The sequence below is a fragment of the Acanthaster planci genome, linkage group LG19 (genome assembly GCF_054643075.1).
Source record: "Acanthaster planci isolate LZ-2023a linkage group LG19, COTS_SCS, whole genome shotgun sequence".
Lineage (NCBI taxonomy): Eukaryota > Metazoa > Echinodermata > Asteroidea > Valvatida > Acanthasteridae > Acanthaster > Acanthaster planci.
The window spans coordinates 10,811-26,729 of record NC_141795.1 but is presented as its reverse complement, the minus strand read 5'-3'; the positions used below and the strand labels follow the sequence as shown (position 1 = coordinate 26,729).

At 41.1% G+C, this 15,919-nt stretch overlaps 1 protein-coding gene across 1 annotated transcript; it reads left to right on the top strand.

Annotated features, from left to right (window-relative positions):
• The first annotated feature begins 3,885 nt into the window (after positions 1-3,885).
• LOC147795938 (uncharacterized) lies at positions 3,886-15,441 on the top strand. The gene is made up of 10 exons (XM_087130058.1): positions 3,886-4,091; positions 5,908-6,004; positions 7,483-7,654; positions 8,113-8,618; positions 8,912-9,038; positions 10,129-10,234; positions 10,830-10,908; positions 11,706-11,815; positions 13,342-13,498; positions 13,905-15,441. The coding sequence occupies exons 1-10, from the start codon at positions 3,982-3,984 to the stop codon at positions 14,019-14,021; spliced, it is 1,581 nt and encodes a 526-aa protein (XP_086986184.1). The 5' UTR covers positions 3,886-3,981; the 3' UTR covers positions 14,022-15,441.
• The last annotated feature ends 478 nt before the right edge of the window (positions 15,442-15,919 follow it).

The following is a 15,919-nucleotide window of genomic DNA, read 5'->3' as shown; positions in this document are numbered from 1 at the left end:
GTTTGTTGGACCACGGACCAGAGTGATTATGGCGGCTTGACAAGTTGTAATTTGCTCTGTCCTCGCCAAATCTTGAGGGGTTGAGTCTGTCCCGGCCCTCTTCTGTTCCTATCGACCCAGATTTCGACGGTTCGCGACGTCTTGGGCCTACCAGTCCTGATAGTTTTACCGAGCAGAGTGAAGCCAGGCTAGCTGACGGTATACAGGGGCTCCATGTCAGAGTCGGTTTCTGCAGATGACTGATATGCAATATCGCTGTCTTCAGCTGGCAATCAGACCCGATATCGCTGCCGCATCGGCCTGTCGTGTCTTGAGGCCATCACCTGGAGAAGAGAACCAAGCAAAAACGACTGCTCCATGATTGAATGAAACCAAAATGATGGACTGAAATAATACGGTTTGTGACATACGGAGTCCTTTGAAAATCTGCACGATATAAACACTAAAGATAACGAAACATTCAACCAGACGTGAAAGTTTCCATCTCTCAATATGCTCTATCGCATCTATTTTTAAGAATATACATAATGATCATGTCAATTTCTGCCACGATTCTAATCTAAATGTTGAAACTAAAATACAAAATGAAGTAGAGTTAAGTGGCTGGTTTTTCAATAGACATAAACAATAGTCTTTACACCAGCTTGCCGAAATCGTGTTGAAATTTCTCCTATGAAAAATATATCTTAACTTGGCAGCACCTTTTTAAACAAGCATTTATAGTTTCTTAGTACTGATTTTAATATTTATTCATTTATATTTTGGTGTACAGCGCCTTGGAGCAGCATAATGGATTGGGCGCTTTATAAATGTCAGTTGTTATTATTATATTCCCTCCTGGTTTAATAAAAATGATATAAAGTCAACAGGGTAATGGCGTTTTAATTAATTCCCCCACGTTATGGGCAATAAAAACACCCATCGAACCGGCTCAACCGCGACACCCAAACACGAAACGGTCGCCGTCCAGAGAAGATTGAGCCCATTCCCGTCGGGTATCACCTGGTCTCAGTCGGTCCGTCTCTGTACCTTGATCAGTTCTAAATCGCATTAATAACAGGCAGTGTGTCACTCATATGAAACTCCGTCGTGTTATTGTCCCGTCAGATCCCATCACAAGCTGAGATGATGGGACGCTAGAGAGATGAGCTTGACGGGGCTCGGAGAAGGAACAGAACTCGGGGAGGGAGCTTATACCCTCCAGCAGTATCAGAAAAGTCGCTCTGGGAGTTTCGTTAGACTGGAAGGGAACAGACCAGCTTGGATCTGAAAGTTTTGCAACATTCATCGGAGCTGTGTCTCGTCATACCTTTCCATTGTTTTGATCAACTGAAGAAATAGGACATTCACCCTCTTACTCCGTTTTGGTACGAACTTCCAGACAATGGGTTTGGACGATTGCTCTGGTAAAAAGCTCGATTCTCTTCATTCGAAAAATTGCAAAACATTCGTTCGGCAAGAACGTTGAAATGATAACAGGATCGACACTGCCCATTTTAATATTAATCCGATCTCCGAATAACCCAACTTTCATCTAACTCAGACATCATTGCGTTACGATTATTAGTGAGAAGGATCTGCTTGCTGCTCTTAACTTGACAGTCCTGTCTCAATTCTAACAGAGAATTAAAGGAGCAGCAACATTTTTAGCAGTGCGTGGTACACCGTGTAGGTGTACTTGGAATAAGGTTGATTTTGGAATCTCGGCAGCTGACTTTGTTGCTATATAAAACCCACTTTGGTATTTTGTTCGTATTGCTCTTTGAAGAGTACGTGTTTTACTGGGCCTAGCACAGAGGTAAATCGACTGGCGTGATTGACCCTATTTGAAATTCTTTAAAATGTCATCGAATGTGAACTAGTTCCATGTTTATCTCTGGTTACTGTCACCCAAATCGGGCACAAAAACGAATTGCCAACTAATTTGTAATGAATGGACTTCACTTATGGTTGAGTCCGCCAAGCCCTTTATTTTGCTCAGCAATATTTGCTGCTGAGAAGTGCCACAAATATCGAAAACCTGCGGTCCAATCTTGACTTGGTTCCTTTGCCGGTCCACCCCCACCGGCGCCATTTCGCCTTCCGTCACGGAAAGGGGTTTCCGTCCATCCTCTTCAAGAACTAGATCACGTCATCGACGAAATGCCCCTTCAAACGGCATACGGTCAGCCCTAGCTGACACGGGCCACTGCACATATACGCCGGCACCGGGAGACGGACTTGGGGGCTGTTTTGAGATGAATTAACGATTAATTATGAAATCAGCACCGTCTCCGGTTGAAGACATCTCGGCGGAGATTGCCAGATAATACGCCCCGTCCTATCGACCGGCCTGAGGCGCTGGTCTCAAGGAGTCTGTCGAGACTTGCCCAAGGGGGTGTTTTTTTCTCCTGCTTTCCTTGGCGCTTGGAAGTCACGGTTTGTAGGATTTGGGCCCGATAATGTCAATAATTTTCGAGATGGTGGAACTAATGGGAGCAGTTGAAGTAAAGATCACGGAGAAGCAACTCCAAGGTATGATAAGACGTCCTTACTTGAGCCCGAATCGACCCTTCAACCCTTAGGGGAAGAAAGGACCAAGATTTTTATCATTAACGGCTACCGCTTGCTACTAGCCGACAAGGGACCAATCCGAGGTATTTAAGAGCTGAAAATTCAAAAGTCAGAGTACTTTCAAACACTGACACAAAATTATCATAAGTGAAACTTTCATTACACCGGGGTTTATTTCAATCAGTATTTTTTATTACTTCTAGAACTACAAAACAAAGATTACTTGAAAAGAAATGATACCTTTTTAATCCAACCCTGAAACTCGTGTGTACCGGTGTCAATGTATTTTGTATTTCTTTCCTTGGGACCAACTGAACCATAGACTGTCACATGTATTTTTATCGAGTATTCTTTGACTCACGGCTTTGGATGTTGCTTTTGTAAGAGTAATGTGGACGAAGACGTTCGTGCCGTTTCGGACGCGCGTCAGGTTTTAGAGGCCAGTAAAATAGACCCTACGAATTGCCTGTGCGGTCCGTGGACAGGAGTATGTGTAAAACAGACGGATGGAAGCCACCAAAAGAGACTAGCAGCTTGTATTTCTGAGAGGTTTGAAAAAATCAGAGCCTTCCACATGGCTTTATTTTGCAATGGAGTAGTGTAGGTATCAGTCTTAAAAATGGCGATGGGCTTTAAGACTATTTTTTAGGCGGGATCATCTTGAAATGAAAACATCTTCAAAATTCATCAGTTAACCCAGCAAGAACTGAAAAGAGATTGAGAGATCAGCTTTAATTGGATGTGCGTCTTTATCACCTGACTTGTGATAATTTGTCATTGATGTCTGTGACATCTAATTTTGTGGTCTGCAGGAAGCAGACCACTTTTTCAAGTGATGATTTTTGCCAAGCTCAGTGCATGAAAAGTGCCGCCACAGTTTCTTTTCAAAGGGGAAATTGGTGGAAAACATCTGGTATTGTAAACATGTGGGCCAGGATCATTTCTTGGTTTGGGGGCTTCTATTCGATTTCAGAGTTGATAAAAAATTATGGATGAAAAATGAGTTTAAGTGCCTGAGAGAGATGGCATTTAAAATGTCTGCGTGCAGGTTTGGAGTTATCACTTTCCGGGGACTGAGTTTGTGTTGTTTGAATAATAAAAACTCTAATCGGCTAACCCACTAAACATTTAAAGGATGGAAAGATTAGGCACAAGACAATAATTTTATTTTGTTTGAAGAACTTCGGTTTTGATTTTTTCTTAGCCCTGAACTTTGTAGACATTACACCGTTTTCAATGGGCTTAAATATGTTCACTACATAACAACCACGCAAAAGCTTCAAGACTGCGCTTCACACTCAAATGGCATTTTAAATAGCGCCCTCAAGAGGTGTATTCCTGGAATCGCTTCGCGCGCACATTACTTCACGCCTGTGTAATGCATACAACTATGAACTAAGGTTGAGTAGAATTTTAAGCCAAGGATTTATGTTGAAAATGGCTTCCCAGAGTAGTCAAGAAAGTGTTGGTTCCAGACAGGGAAAAGTTACCACAATTGTCCCTGAGAGGTCGCGGTTTCCATCCAGAAGACGACTGGCGTGAGTTGATTGCTAGGCCTAACATGCTAACAATGCTGCTGAACTTAGCCCCGCTAGTGTGGCTCGGATCACTCCCGATTTATCCACTAGTGGGGCAATACTGAACTGTACTAGGCTAGGCCTAGTTCATTAGCACCCTGTTCCTGTCACTCTACAGACTTACTCGGCCTATAGCTTTATAAGGAAACAAATTCTACTTTTTCGAAATAACTTATCTAAACAAGTTGTTGGTGATTTCCTCTGTCGTATCAGAAAGAAAAGAGAACAGGGCTTTTGGTTTTGAGGGAAAGTTTTGATAGAATTTTTGGTAGCGTACATGACCGCCCTGAAGAACTAGCTGTGAACATGGTGAATGATAAATAAGCGAATGTAGTCTGGCTCCTTGACCTGGATGTAGGTTTGTTTTGATGGTTGCACTACACCAAATATGCGCCCATAGTAAACAGTGCATAATTGGACCAAAATAGCTCCACCTGTTAACTATCTTGTGAAGAGGTTGGCTTCCGTTTTTTCCCTGGAAATTCAAGATTATTGCCAGAAGATCACTTTTCGTTTCAATTTCTTGGGGGTTAGCCATGAAAATTCTTATGCACCTTTGAATGAAGATACCCCCAAAATAGCAGTAAAAGTTTTACTAAAACTAAGCACTCTTTTCTGAATGTAGCTGTAGCCGCCTGCTTCTATTAGCCAAAATAGGCCTGCAATTTGGGGCTTTTTGTGAAAGAAATACCACGAACTGGAAACTATCACTCCCAAATTTGGAATTTATAGAAATATTTCTATGATGCCTCCTGATTATGGCCTGTCATTGTAAAAATCCCATGGGATCACAAAACTCGGGTTAGAAATTTGAAGTTTTCTCTCTTGAATATTGTCAAAATTTACCTAAACTAGGCCTATCAGGATTGAGTAATGGTTCCGTAAGGTCAAAATGTTAGTTAGGTCGAGAAAGTGTACTTTGTTTCCTTATTATAGGAACAGGGTGCTAATGGTAATGAGCCCCACTAACATGGCTGAGAACTAGTCTGACCATGGTCTGACATGTCCGTGTAACTTGGGACCCTGAAATCGCCTTTTTAAACAGTTTGACATGGTTGGATGATAGAAGGGTCCAAGTACCTTCCATAAGCTTTAGCTTCCATTAATTCATTGCACTCAAAATAGTTCCTACCCCGAATCAAATCCCTCCCCCCATGGTCTTTAACCCCTTCACGCTGGAACGCGGCTAGAGCCGCCGTAAAAATTGAGATCGTCAACCCGCTTTTCAGCTGTTATTCTCGGCCCACGCTCGAACAAACACGGTGAAAGAAGGCAGACCCTGGCTCTTGTATATATGGTGATTGGCCTTTGTGTGTAGCCCAGAAATGAAAAGCCGAATTTGCATCATAATCACCAGCTTCACAATAGTTCCCACTTTGAAAAGAGGCAACGGGAATGTGGAAGTGTGAGTAGAGCCGCATGCCACCTTACAATCAGCCTTTTCACCGTGTAATTCAAAGTGTGCAGAGCACGCAGGGCCACAAACTGAGAATTTGTGGTTTGGCAGGTGGCCTTCATGGCCAAGCGAGGCTGGAATTCTTGGAGTCGGCTTTCAGAAAGAAATTCCCGTTGTCAAGGGGTTAAACTGTCTAAGGCACCCAGCTAAGGATCAAGTGAGAATCAGAGATTCCAATAATGATGAGAAAGTACTCACATTTGGGAAGAAAAGATTAATTTCCCCTTCAAATCGGAAGATTGAAAAAGGATGAGTATAGTGCCCTGGTTGATGGGTCTGGGGCATGCTTTTATTTGAACTTGTTGCTTTTTTGTTGCACAGGAAGAGGCAAACCACCTTACGAGCATTCACATTTGTCCGAGATTGGGATGTGAGACAGTCACCGTTAGCATCGGTCCATAGCCAGCCAGCCGACAAGGTACTTCCATAGGGGCTAACCAGATGGAGACACTACGGTTTTGTCCAAATTACTTGGCTGTAAGGGTGTGAGGTTCAAACATTTAAATGAAGAAATATTCAGTTAATATTCACATATTTTCCGAAACATTTTGAAGAACCTCCTTTTTCCAGGTTTGACACAAATTGACGTGATCTGGCGTTGGACCTGAGTAAATGTCCATGCGTTCCTCCTAATTGCATAGGGATTGTTTCCTTTCCTCATCCACCTACAGTTTTCAGGGAAAATTTGAAAATTCAAACTAGAAGACTTGCTTATATTGAATTGCCCCTTACATCGATCTACATTTATACATTAGGCTGATCATGTGCATTGTTGATGAACTATATACATACGTAAACACTGAGGTACATGTACGCAATGGTGAGCCTCTGTAATGTGTTGTTTAAACATTTAAAAAGTATGGGAAAGTTCTTCTAAACATTTATCAAATAAAATGTAGATTCTACCCCTTACTTGGCTGCAGCTGAAAATTCCACATGACTCTATTGGAAGTGGCTAGCCTATAGCCACAAACATAGACTCATGTGTCATTTCAAACCACAACCAAGTACATTCGATACGGACTTGGCCTAAGCAGAGAAATTTACTAACATCTCTGACTGTATAGTCGCCAGGTTCCTTATTTCGCTACCTATTGTCAAGTCTGATTGTTTTTCACAGTAAGTGGCGAAATTAGGGACCTGGCAACTATACCGTCATGGACGTTAGGCACTGAAAATATTTCCTTAGCAGAACACGGTTCCAGTCGGCAGACTAGCTAAGTGCTCATTTTGGCAGCAACTTGTTTCGTTGTGCCGTGCTAAGTATAATGTATAATGCTTGTGAGTGGTAGTTTGGTAATTTTTTATTAGTGTGTAAATTCCTGCCAAGTTAGTTAATGTGCTGAGCAAGGCCCAATTTTATCAAAGAGTGAATAAAATTCCATTCTTAGAGAGATTTTGTGATAGGATGAACTTGGACATTATTAGTAAGGGTTGGATGTTAACACGTTTAAACGTTTAAACAAAAAAAGTTCCAAATCTGTTTACAGATTTTCCCAAACGTTTAAACAGAACCGCCCCTTTGAGATGTTTGACGTTTTAATCGATGCAATCTGGCATTCATTTTTATTGTAAACATTGCCTGTAAAATGTGATCTGATTTTTGATCTGATCTGAAAACACTTTACTGCTCGGTTATATCCAAGGAATACCATGAATTCATCACCTGAACTTTATGTCAACTATTGACATCATATACAGTTTGTTGTTTTAAAGTTTTCAATGACACCATGCTAAGGGTCGGACGTTGAAACATTTAAACGGTATGGGAAAGTTTTCCACATGTTTTTCATATTCAAACATAAATTCCCACTCTTAATTATTAGAAAAAATGTGATGTAGAAATGTAAATAATTTGTTCAAAGGTTTGATCATTTATGTGTTTATCTCCCTCAGTCGGAGGATTCAGCCAGCCCTGCCCGTAGTTCTGTCACCATCTCACCATCTCCCCAAGTTAGCAGTCAGGCTGCTTCCTTGTCTACGTCTGGTAGACCTAGAGTGAGTCCAGGTCCCATCATCATAGCCAGTCCCTCCTCCAGGACTCGCTCTGGCTCCACCCAGAAAAGACGTGAGACTTGCACTTCTCATTTTTTGAGATTAACTCCATAAAGTACACTGTACCAAATTTGCCAAGATCCAGCCCGAGACCTCAAATTCACTGCTTTGTCTTAAAATTCTTTGTTAACTGCAGCAAACAGTCTGCCGTAGCTGTTCCAAAGAATTTTGGCTCAGTAATTCAAGATTCTGCACCTAGAGAGAAGCGTGGTGTGTGCATGTGCTGTAAGCATAGTGTGGTGATCATATATGCAGAAATTGATTTGGGCAGAGAAATGAATTTGCTCTTTGACAAAATGCGGACTGTGGAGTTATATTGCTGTTTTTACAGCTGCTGTCAAACTTGAATATTCTTGAATATGCTTTTAATAAATGCAAGTTAACTTTTCAGTACAACACAATTTCCGTTAAGCCTTACATCAGTCCATTATTCAATTCTTTTGCACCCTTATTTGACCCTGTCTCTGATAGCACCATCCTCGCATCGCACAACTCGTCATGGTTTGGCTTCCACCTCTGCTGGAGGTCATGCAACTGCCCAATCAGGAGAGAGCATGATGCAATCATCCACAGTGGGCAGGGCCACCCTCTCTGAACCCACTGGTCCATCAGCGACTTCTACCCCGGCTTCGGGGGATCCGGGCCCGTCAAGCGAGGGTGCTTCACAGATGTCTCTGGATGAGGACAGCTCCCTGACTACATCTGCTCAGATGGGCCCACCCACCAGTCACTCCAGTCCCATCACCGATGGCTCAAGACCGACAGTCACCTCTGAACTTGCTTCTCAGGAGAGACCGGTTATCGCAGCCAATCCGTTAGTGATGGACAGCCCGACAGCCAGTTCCACCCTTTCGCAGCCGGTCAGTTCCAGCCCAGCCCTGTCCATTCAGAATTTAGGTCAGAGACCTTCAGACATGCCAAGTGTCCAATGGAGAGTAGACCACAGTCAATTCACCACACCAGGTGAAAAATCAATGGTAGGTTGCTCAGGATAACCCACCTATTTCCATGTGTTTAGAAATTTGAAGTTAACAATTTGATGTTTTCATGTAAGCTGCTTTGAGATGTTTTCACATGTAAGGCAGTTTATAGAAACTGTTATTTCAACATACATTGGAGAAGAATTTCAATTTCCTGTTGTTAATTTCAGTTTAATTTCCAACTTTCTGCCAAACTTTGGGCCTGCTGTTCACTTCGCACCATCAAAAAGTGAAGTAATGACAGTTTCAAAGTGTATTCCTTTTTGTCTTTCTTTTCTTTTTTGTGTCAGAGCATCATTGCAAAAACACCAAAGAGTGGCCCAGTTGCCAGACACGTAACTTCCAGAAGACGTAAGCTGTCCCCACCACCAGAGGGCGACAGACAACAGTCGATAATAGCGCCGGGGGCCAAGAAAGGTATTTTATTAAAGTGTAGCTGCAATGAATTTCTCATAGACACAAATTTTCTAATTCTTTGTACTCTTCTTTAAAGTATGAAAACGTGTTTTCATTCCTCTATGATTACATGCATTAAAACTTGCACTTTTAAACACTTTTAAAAGTATGCATGCTTTTCTAGACAACTGAGGGCGCTGTTGCTGTGCTGTCATCCAGGGAAGACATGGTTCATTGCACAGGTTTTTCTTTTCCAGTTGTGAACCCAGAAAATACTTACTGAAAATATTTCTGAGAAAGGGATTGCTGCTCTCTTATTACTGTGCTCATAAACAATAGTGAATCTGCTACAAAAATGCAGAACTTTTTGTTTCCAGACCAATGCATCATTGGGGCTCTTCCTGAGATGACATCATGCTTTTGGTCATGAATATGGAAATATGCTCATTTGCATAAAACAAAAAGGGCACAAAATACCCTTTGAAACAGTGAAATAAACATGAGAAATAAGTGACACAGAAAAGTGCCTTTTGAAGGTTTGTATTAAAAGAAACCGATTGCAGCACGGCTAAGTCTTACAAACAATGACTGCCTGGTCGCGTTATTTTTTTCCTAGGAAAGTTAGGGGTAATTATCATATACGGGCGTGGTTAACTGCAAGTTCGATCAGGTTAGGGGAGAGTTAGAAACTATTATAAAATCATTCTCCAACCTGCTAATTCCCCACCAAGAAGAGAACTCTCTCTGTGGTTCTAAGTAAAATACTCAGAGCTACCATTCAAGTCAGCCAGAAAGGCAATCTTGTGTTGTTTTACACTTGTCCCCTGTTATGAATATTGTCCCCAACCTTCCTAGATGGAAAACGCATGCGCAACGGTTAAGATACGCCCATTTTATTATGATTACGCCTAACCTTCCTAGGAAAAACAATTTACGCTGCCTGGTTGCACTGTGGCCAAATTGTACAAAGTTTTGAATTTCACACATTTCTCAGCTTTTCGTTTTCACCATGGCAGAGGTTCCAGTACTATTTACTGTGATAAATGAAAAACCAGGAGAGTCAAGATAGTAATTCAGTTAATGTATTATAGCATTCTTTTTTTGTTCACAGCAAAAGTGCGTCTTTGGGCTGGTAATGGTCGCCGTCGCCTAGCAACTGATGTAACTGATTTAGATATGGTGTTGAGTACGCTGGAAGACGTGATAGTTGATTACAAGTTAGTCTTCGTGTTAAGTTCCGTCTACCTTATAAGTATCTCTGCCTGAGCTGCTTTGGGTGGTTTGAAAGATACGGTTGTGTGTAATGCCCATGTCAGAAAAGAATCAGAACTATTGAGTTGCTACCCAAAGTAAAGTTGAGTTGGGGTGTTAGAAAAACTGCATTGACGTACAAGAGGTTACATATCACTTTGTCACCTGTGATTAAAATAGCCTGTTATTCTTTGGTTCTGGGTACTTGTAACTGTACAAGACAAACACCAACAAGAAAATGATTGGTAAAGACCTCTTCAGACTTTTTGTTCTTGCTGCGAATGGTGTCAGATTGTGAATTAAAACTTACAGTTGCTTTTTCTTTAAATGTGGTAAAGTAGATAAATTTCAGATTTTAACCGAAGTTAAGCGCACATTTCAAGTAGTTGGTTCTTGAACCGTTTTTACTTTTAAAACTTTTTTGTTTATACTCCTAAACAGTATATAAGGTTCTAGAAACTTATCTCAGAGGGCCTGTCTGACTGACATTCCACAATGACGACTCGAAAAATCTCAGCCAGTGTGGACAAAAAATGAATCCTGATTTGTTTTTTCTTTCAGACAGAAATTGGAGTCTGCATCCCAGAAGCGGGCATTGACCAAGTTCTTCTACCTTATGAAGAAGGAACTGACTAACAAGGTTGGTGGAAACCAGATTCCTCGCATGTAATCAGGAATAAAACTTCTACAAAAATCTGAAAGCATCAGGAATAATATTTACAGAATTTTTTCAAGTCCAACTCCCAGTGACCAGTACATAAACATGAATCCCGTATGTAGACACCAAATCCCATGCAGATTTTTTTTATTTTTCTGAATTCCACTCAAAATACCTTGTGACGTTTTGCTCATCTTTACAAAAATGACTGCATAGGACTTTTGACAGCAAAGATGATTTGAGAAATGTCTTATTTTACTATTCCTTGGAAAGGTGATAACAGTTGTTCTATTCTTAATCCAACTCCATTGGTATTTTAGCTGGAAATCCTGCAAAATGCAACAACATACATGTACAGAGTCCCAATTGGCACATTTTCCAGCTTGACACATGTATTTGGATCTTCCTGCTTTTTTTGGCGGATACAACTTTTTTAGGAGTTTGTAAGTATTCACCATGTGGTGTTATTAGTTTGACTGAGAGCTGAAACCCTTACATCCGTTGTCAAAGTGAGAAGCCTACTCAGTGTAACAAGATGAGGTCAACATCTTCAAGGCTAAAATGTCTTGGGAGATGAAGCTACCGGCCTGCTCAGGATTGAACAGTGATATGCATGTAGTTCAATGGGACTAGTATCTGCCTCATGTACCTAGCTGCCCAACACAACAGGGTCCTATTCACACAACTGTTGCATATTGTTGTGCCGGGCAGGGTTTTTCTCAAGCTCCTTCAAAACTTTCAACCAAGAGATTCGTCCTTCTTCTCCTGTGCCTCCTCAGATTGACCTAGGTCAGGAGTACAAAGTCTTGAAGAGCGGCTTGACCCGCATGACGGCAACCATGAGAAAACAACGGAGGAGACTGTTGTTACTGCAGCAGGAGAATGCAAGGTGAGGGAACGGAAAGTCAGTGCTGTGAACAGCGAGTACTCCCATCAGAACTATCCTTGTCGGCTGAGGTTTATGCATCTGTATTTGTCATGCACTGATTCAGGAATTTTGAGGGGTTCAAATCCTTTTGAGCTCTTGGAGAGTAAATGAGTTTTTTGATGCTAAAATAGACCTTTTATGAATGCTTTGATTGTTCTGTCCCTGATACGCATTATTTAGGTTTCACTTTTCCAAACACTTTTTTAAGAGGAGAGAAAGAGGTTTATGACTAGAAGAGGTGTCAGCATAATTTTTGGTTAGCATTTTTTTTTGTTAGCATATATTTTTTGTTAGCATATATTTTTTTGTTAGCATATATTTTTTGTTAGCATATATTTTTTGTTAGTATATATTTTTTGTTAGCATATATTTTTTGTCAGCATATATTTTTTCTTAGCACATTTGTTGGGGGTACTGCCTCTAATTCTTAGCCAGAGTTTGCATTATCAGTGTGAGCAAAATTTGGGGATTGTTACTCTCATATGACGGGCCAAGACTTCAATATCTTCTCTGAGTTATATCAAATCTTTAAAGTCTTCTCTGAGTTATATCAAATCTTCAAAGTACTCGATGTTTCAGAACAAAAATACCCTAGATGAGCTTTGAAGCTTTTCATTGTGATGGCAAGTTAGGTAAAGAGGTTTTCGGTAGCACCATACAAGGCCGTCTCTTTTTTGAGTATGTGTAATTCTGAAAAGAATTGGAGGGTACTCAACATTTTGGACAGTATGCTCTGTCTGTCGTAGGAGACAGAAGAGAATATCGTACTTAACGGTGATGCAGCAACAGACAAGTACTTCTCCAACAAAACAATGATTTTCAACATACATTACTTGAAGGTGATCTTGTACATCCCAAACTCATAAAATTTGTCATCATTTTCATGAAGAGACAAATTTGGCCAAAAATCATCACTTTTCAATTTTTGTTTTGTTTTAACAAGTCAACTAAACCATCTGTTGCCGACATCTTGATGAAATCATTTTGACAAAATCTATATGTGTCCGCCAGATCGCAATAATATCCTCAGGACAACTCAACTAAAATGCATTTTACAGTTTCATGAATGATGAAGGGACAAATGTGTTCTCCTCAGAGATTACGTGAAGCAATGCAGGGCAAAACTTGACCCGCCTGAGTTTTTTATTCTTATGAAGAGACAAGTGGAAGACAAGACACCAAGCTGTACACAAATGTAACATCTGGCATGTGTAATGGCCAGAGCATGTGGATTACCAATACCATTTCCCTAGTGTCTGAGTCTTCATAAAGGAAGGAGTTTTACGTTAATAGGTAATCCTTAATTGCAGTCAAATTAAGGAACTGACAGCACAATTTTGGACATTTTATTGCTGTTTAAGATATATGCATTTGCGAAATGTACTTTATTTCTACAGCACCGTTTTCTCGGAAGTTTAGTTTTACACTGCATGACGAAGTAAGGATGAGGAAAGTGATGTTTTTCCCCTCTGTTCATAATCCACAGGACTCAACAGTCGTATCAGAGAGCTAAAGGACAGTGCCATGAACAAGAGAGACAAGAGCCAGGAGATGGCGGAGATCAGCACGTTCTTGGGTGACTTACAGCAATTTCATCAGGACAACATAGAACCTACGAGTGGAGACAAGGGCGAAGCCCTGCTGGTAAGTTACTTGCTGTCTGCTCCACACATCGGCTTTATGGAAGGCATATGGGGGGAAGCAATTACTTTATTGGAAAGAACCTTTGAGAGAATTATTCTTCAGCATTGTAAGAAGACATGAGGAAAAATTCAGATCTTTTCTAAATTTCAAGGGACCTTGACATCGTATGATTACGGGGAAAACATGCCAGTTTTTGGTTTAATGTTCATTCATTTATTTCTTTATAAGAAAATGACCAGTTGAGTATATTCCCTGGCCACTGGCCAATGCCCAGGCATCTAAGCCTTGTCTAACGTTCATTTGTTTTGGCTGTAAATTTGATTTTTGTCCAGTATTCGCAACAGTCAAAAGAAACAGTTGATTTGACCATGACTTCTGTTCTCTGTTTTTTGGTCTTTGTGTACAGGAATTCAGCAGCCAGAATATTGGCCCTCTATTGGCCAGTGGCCAGGCATCTTCAAGATCGGAATATAACCTGAGGTCAGTGAATGACAAGCTACAGCAATGGCTGGACACTCATTAGTGGCCTGTAGTAGCCAGAACAAGGGACCTCTACTGACCAGTGCCCTAGCATCTTTGAGATCTGTGTCGTATCTTACTCCCTTGGATGAAAATGTGCAGAAACGACTGGACTCATCACTGGCCTGTAGTAGCCAGTGTGATGGCCTTCTACTGACCAGTGACCAAGCATCTTTGAGATCTGTGTCGTATCTTATTCCCTTGAATGAAAACGTACAAAAACGGCTTGACTCATCACTGGCTTGTAGTAGCCAGTGTGATGGCCTCCTACTGACCAGTGCCCAAGCATCGTTGAGATCTGTGTGTAATCTTATTCCCTTGAATGAAAACGTACAGAAACGGCTTGACTCATGACTGGCCTGTAGTAGCCAGAGTGGTGGCCTTCTACTAACCATTGACCAAGCATCTTTGAGATCTGTGTGTAATCTTATTCCCTTGAATGAAAACGTACAGAAATGGCTTGACTCATGACTGGCCTGTAGTAGCCAGAGTGGTGGCCTTCTACTGACCAGTGACCAAGCATCTTTGAGATCTGTGTGTAATCTTATTCCCTTGAATGAAAACGTACAGAAATGGCTTGACTCATGACTGGCCTGTAGTAGCCAGAGTGGTGGCCTTCTACTGACCAGTGACCAAGCATCTTTGAGATCTGTGTGTAATCTGTTGCCAGTGACAAGCTGCAGAATGTTGAGATTCCTGGCCATTCATTAGTGGCCTGAAGTAGCCATTGGTGACCTGTGCTAGCCATTCTCCAAATGTTCTCATGTTAGGGTGTAAAATGAGACTGATACGTGATCAGGACACCCGTGAAGAGGAATTTATTGGCTGTTGCCCAAATGATGTCAGGAGTGGAGGCAACAGGTGTGAATTGTATTATAGCCATAATTAAGACCCAGCAGCCAATACCCTTGCATCATCTAAGTTAGTGATTGGAAGTCTTTGATTTAGCTGGGCGTTCAGTAACAGTGCAGTAGCCAGGATTTTTGCTTCAAAGATGCAATCTTAAAGTTGACAGTTTTGGTTTGGAATTGGCAGTGTTTACTTGTGATAAACTTTACATGCTTGAATGAAACTACCTAACACTTCGTGAAAATCCCATGCAAAAGGTTGCCGTGGCCCTTTGAGTAATGATTTGCATCTTTATACTGTGTATTCATCAAAAACAATTTGAAACAACAAGGTAGGAAATATTGACAAAAAAATCCCTGGTAGAATAATTGCCTCCCTTTCATTTGAATATGTTTTGTTGATGTTGTTCCCTAAGAGAAACTAATCCATGTCGGCACTGTTTAAAAGCAAGATATGCCAAGTGTAACATAATTTATGTACATGTAAAATAATGTGATTGTTTAAGAGTGTTTAAGATTTTCCAACATGTACTTTTCTATGCAGGAAAAAAAAAAGTTAACTGTTATGCGAATTTAGTGCAATTTCCAATTCAGTGTTTGTGGTTTCCCTTGAAGTGTAAACCAATGCTGGGATTACATTCCCCATCATGAAGGTTAAATTCCCAAGCCAAGAAAAACCTCCTAAATGGATTATCCTGACTGAAGCCCTCGTAATTTTAAATTTTTTCTTTAAAAAAACTTATCAGAGCAGATGTAGTGCTCAGATATTTACACCGAAGTTGTTGCAGAGCTGTACTTTGGAACCCAAAATTTAATGGCTGTTCTTCATGTACAGCATGTAGCTTTAGTGTGCTATTTGTCCATGTGCACTGATGCTTAATCACCAAAGATCGTATAGCGCCGAAAGCGCTGCCCAAAAGACGTAATTACCATGGGCGCCATTTGAGGAAGCGTTACGCCTGCGCAGTTTACGGTAATGCTTGGGCGCAGGCTCATTAGGTGCGCGTGCCCTGCGCCTGTGCATTAATTTGCATTGCGCAGGCGTATCGCTTGC

Bases quoted from the DNA above. Each gene is read 5' to 3' on its own strand.
- LOC147795938 (XM_087130058.1), top strand. From the start codon at position 3,982: ATGTTGAAAATGGCTTCCCAGAGTAGTCAAGAAAGTGTTGGTTCCAGA. The intron at 9,039-10,128 runs GTATTTTATTAA...TTTTGTTCACAG, and splicing joins AGCGCCGGGGGCCAAGAAAG to CAAAAGTGCGTCTTTGGGCT. The intron at 10,235-10,829 runs GTTAGTCTTCGT...TTTTTCTTTCAG, and splicing joins GACGTGATAGTTGATTACAA to ACAGAAATTGGAGTCTGCAT.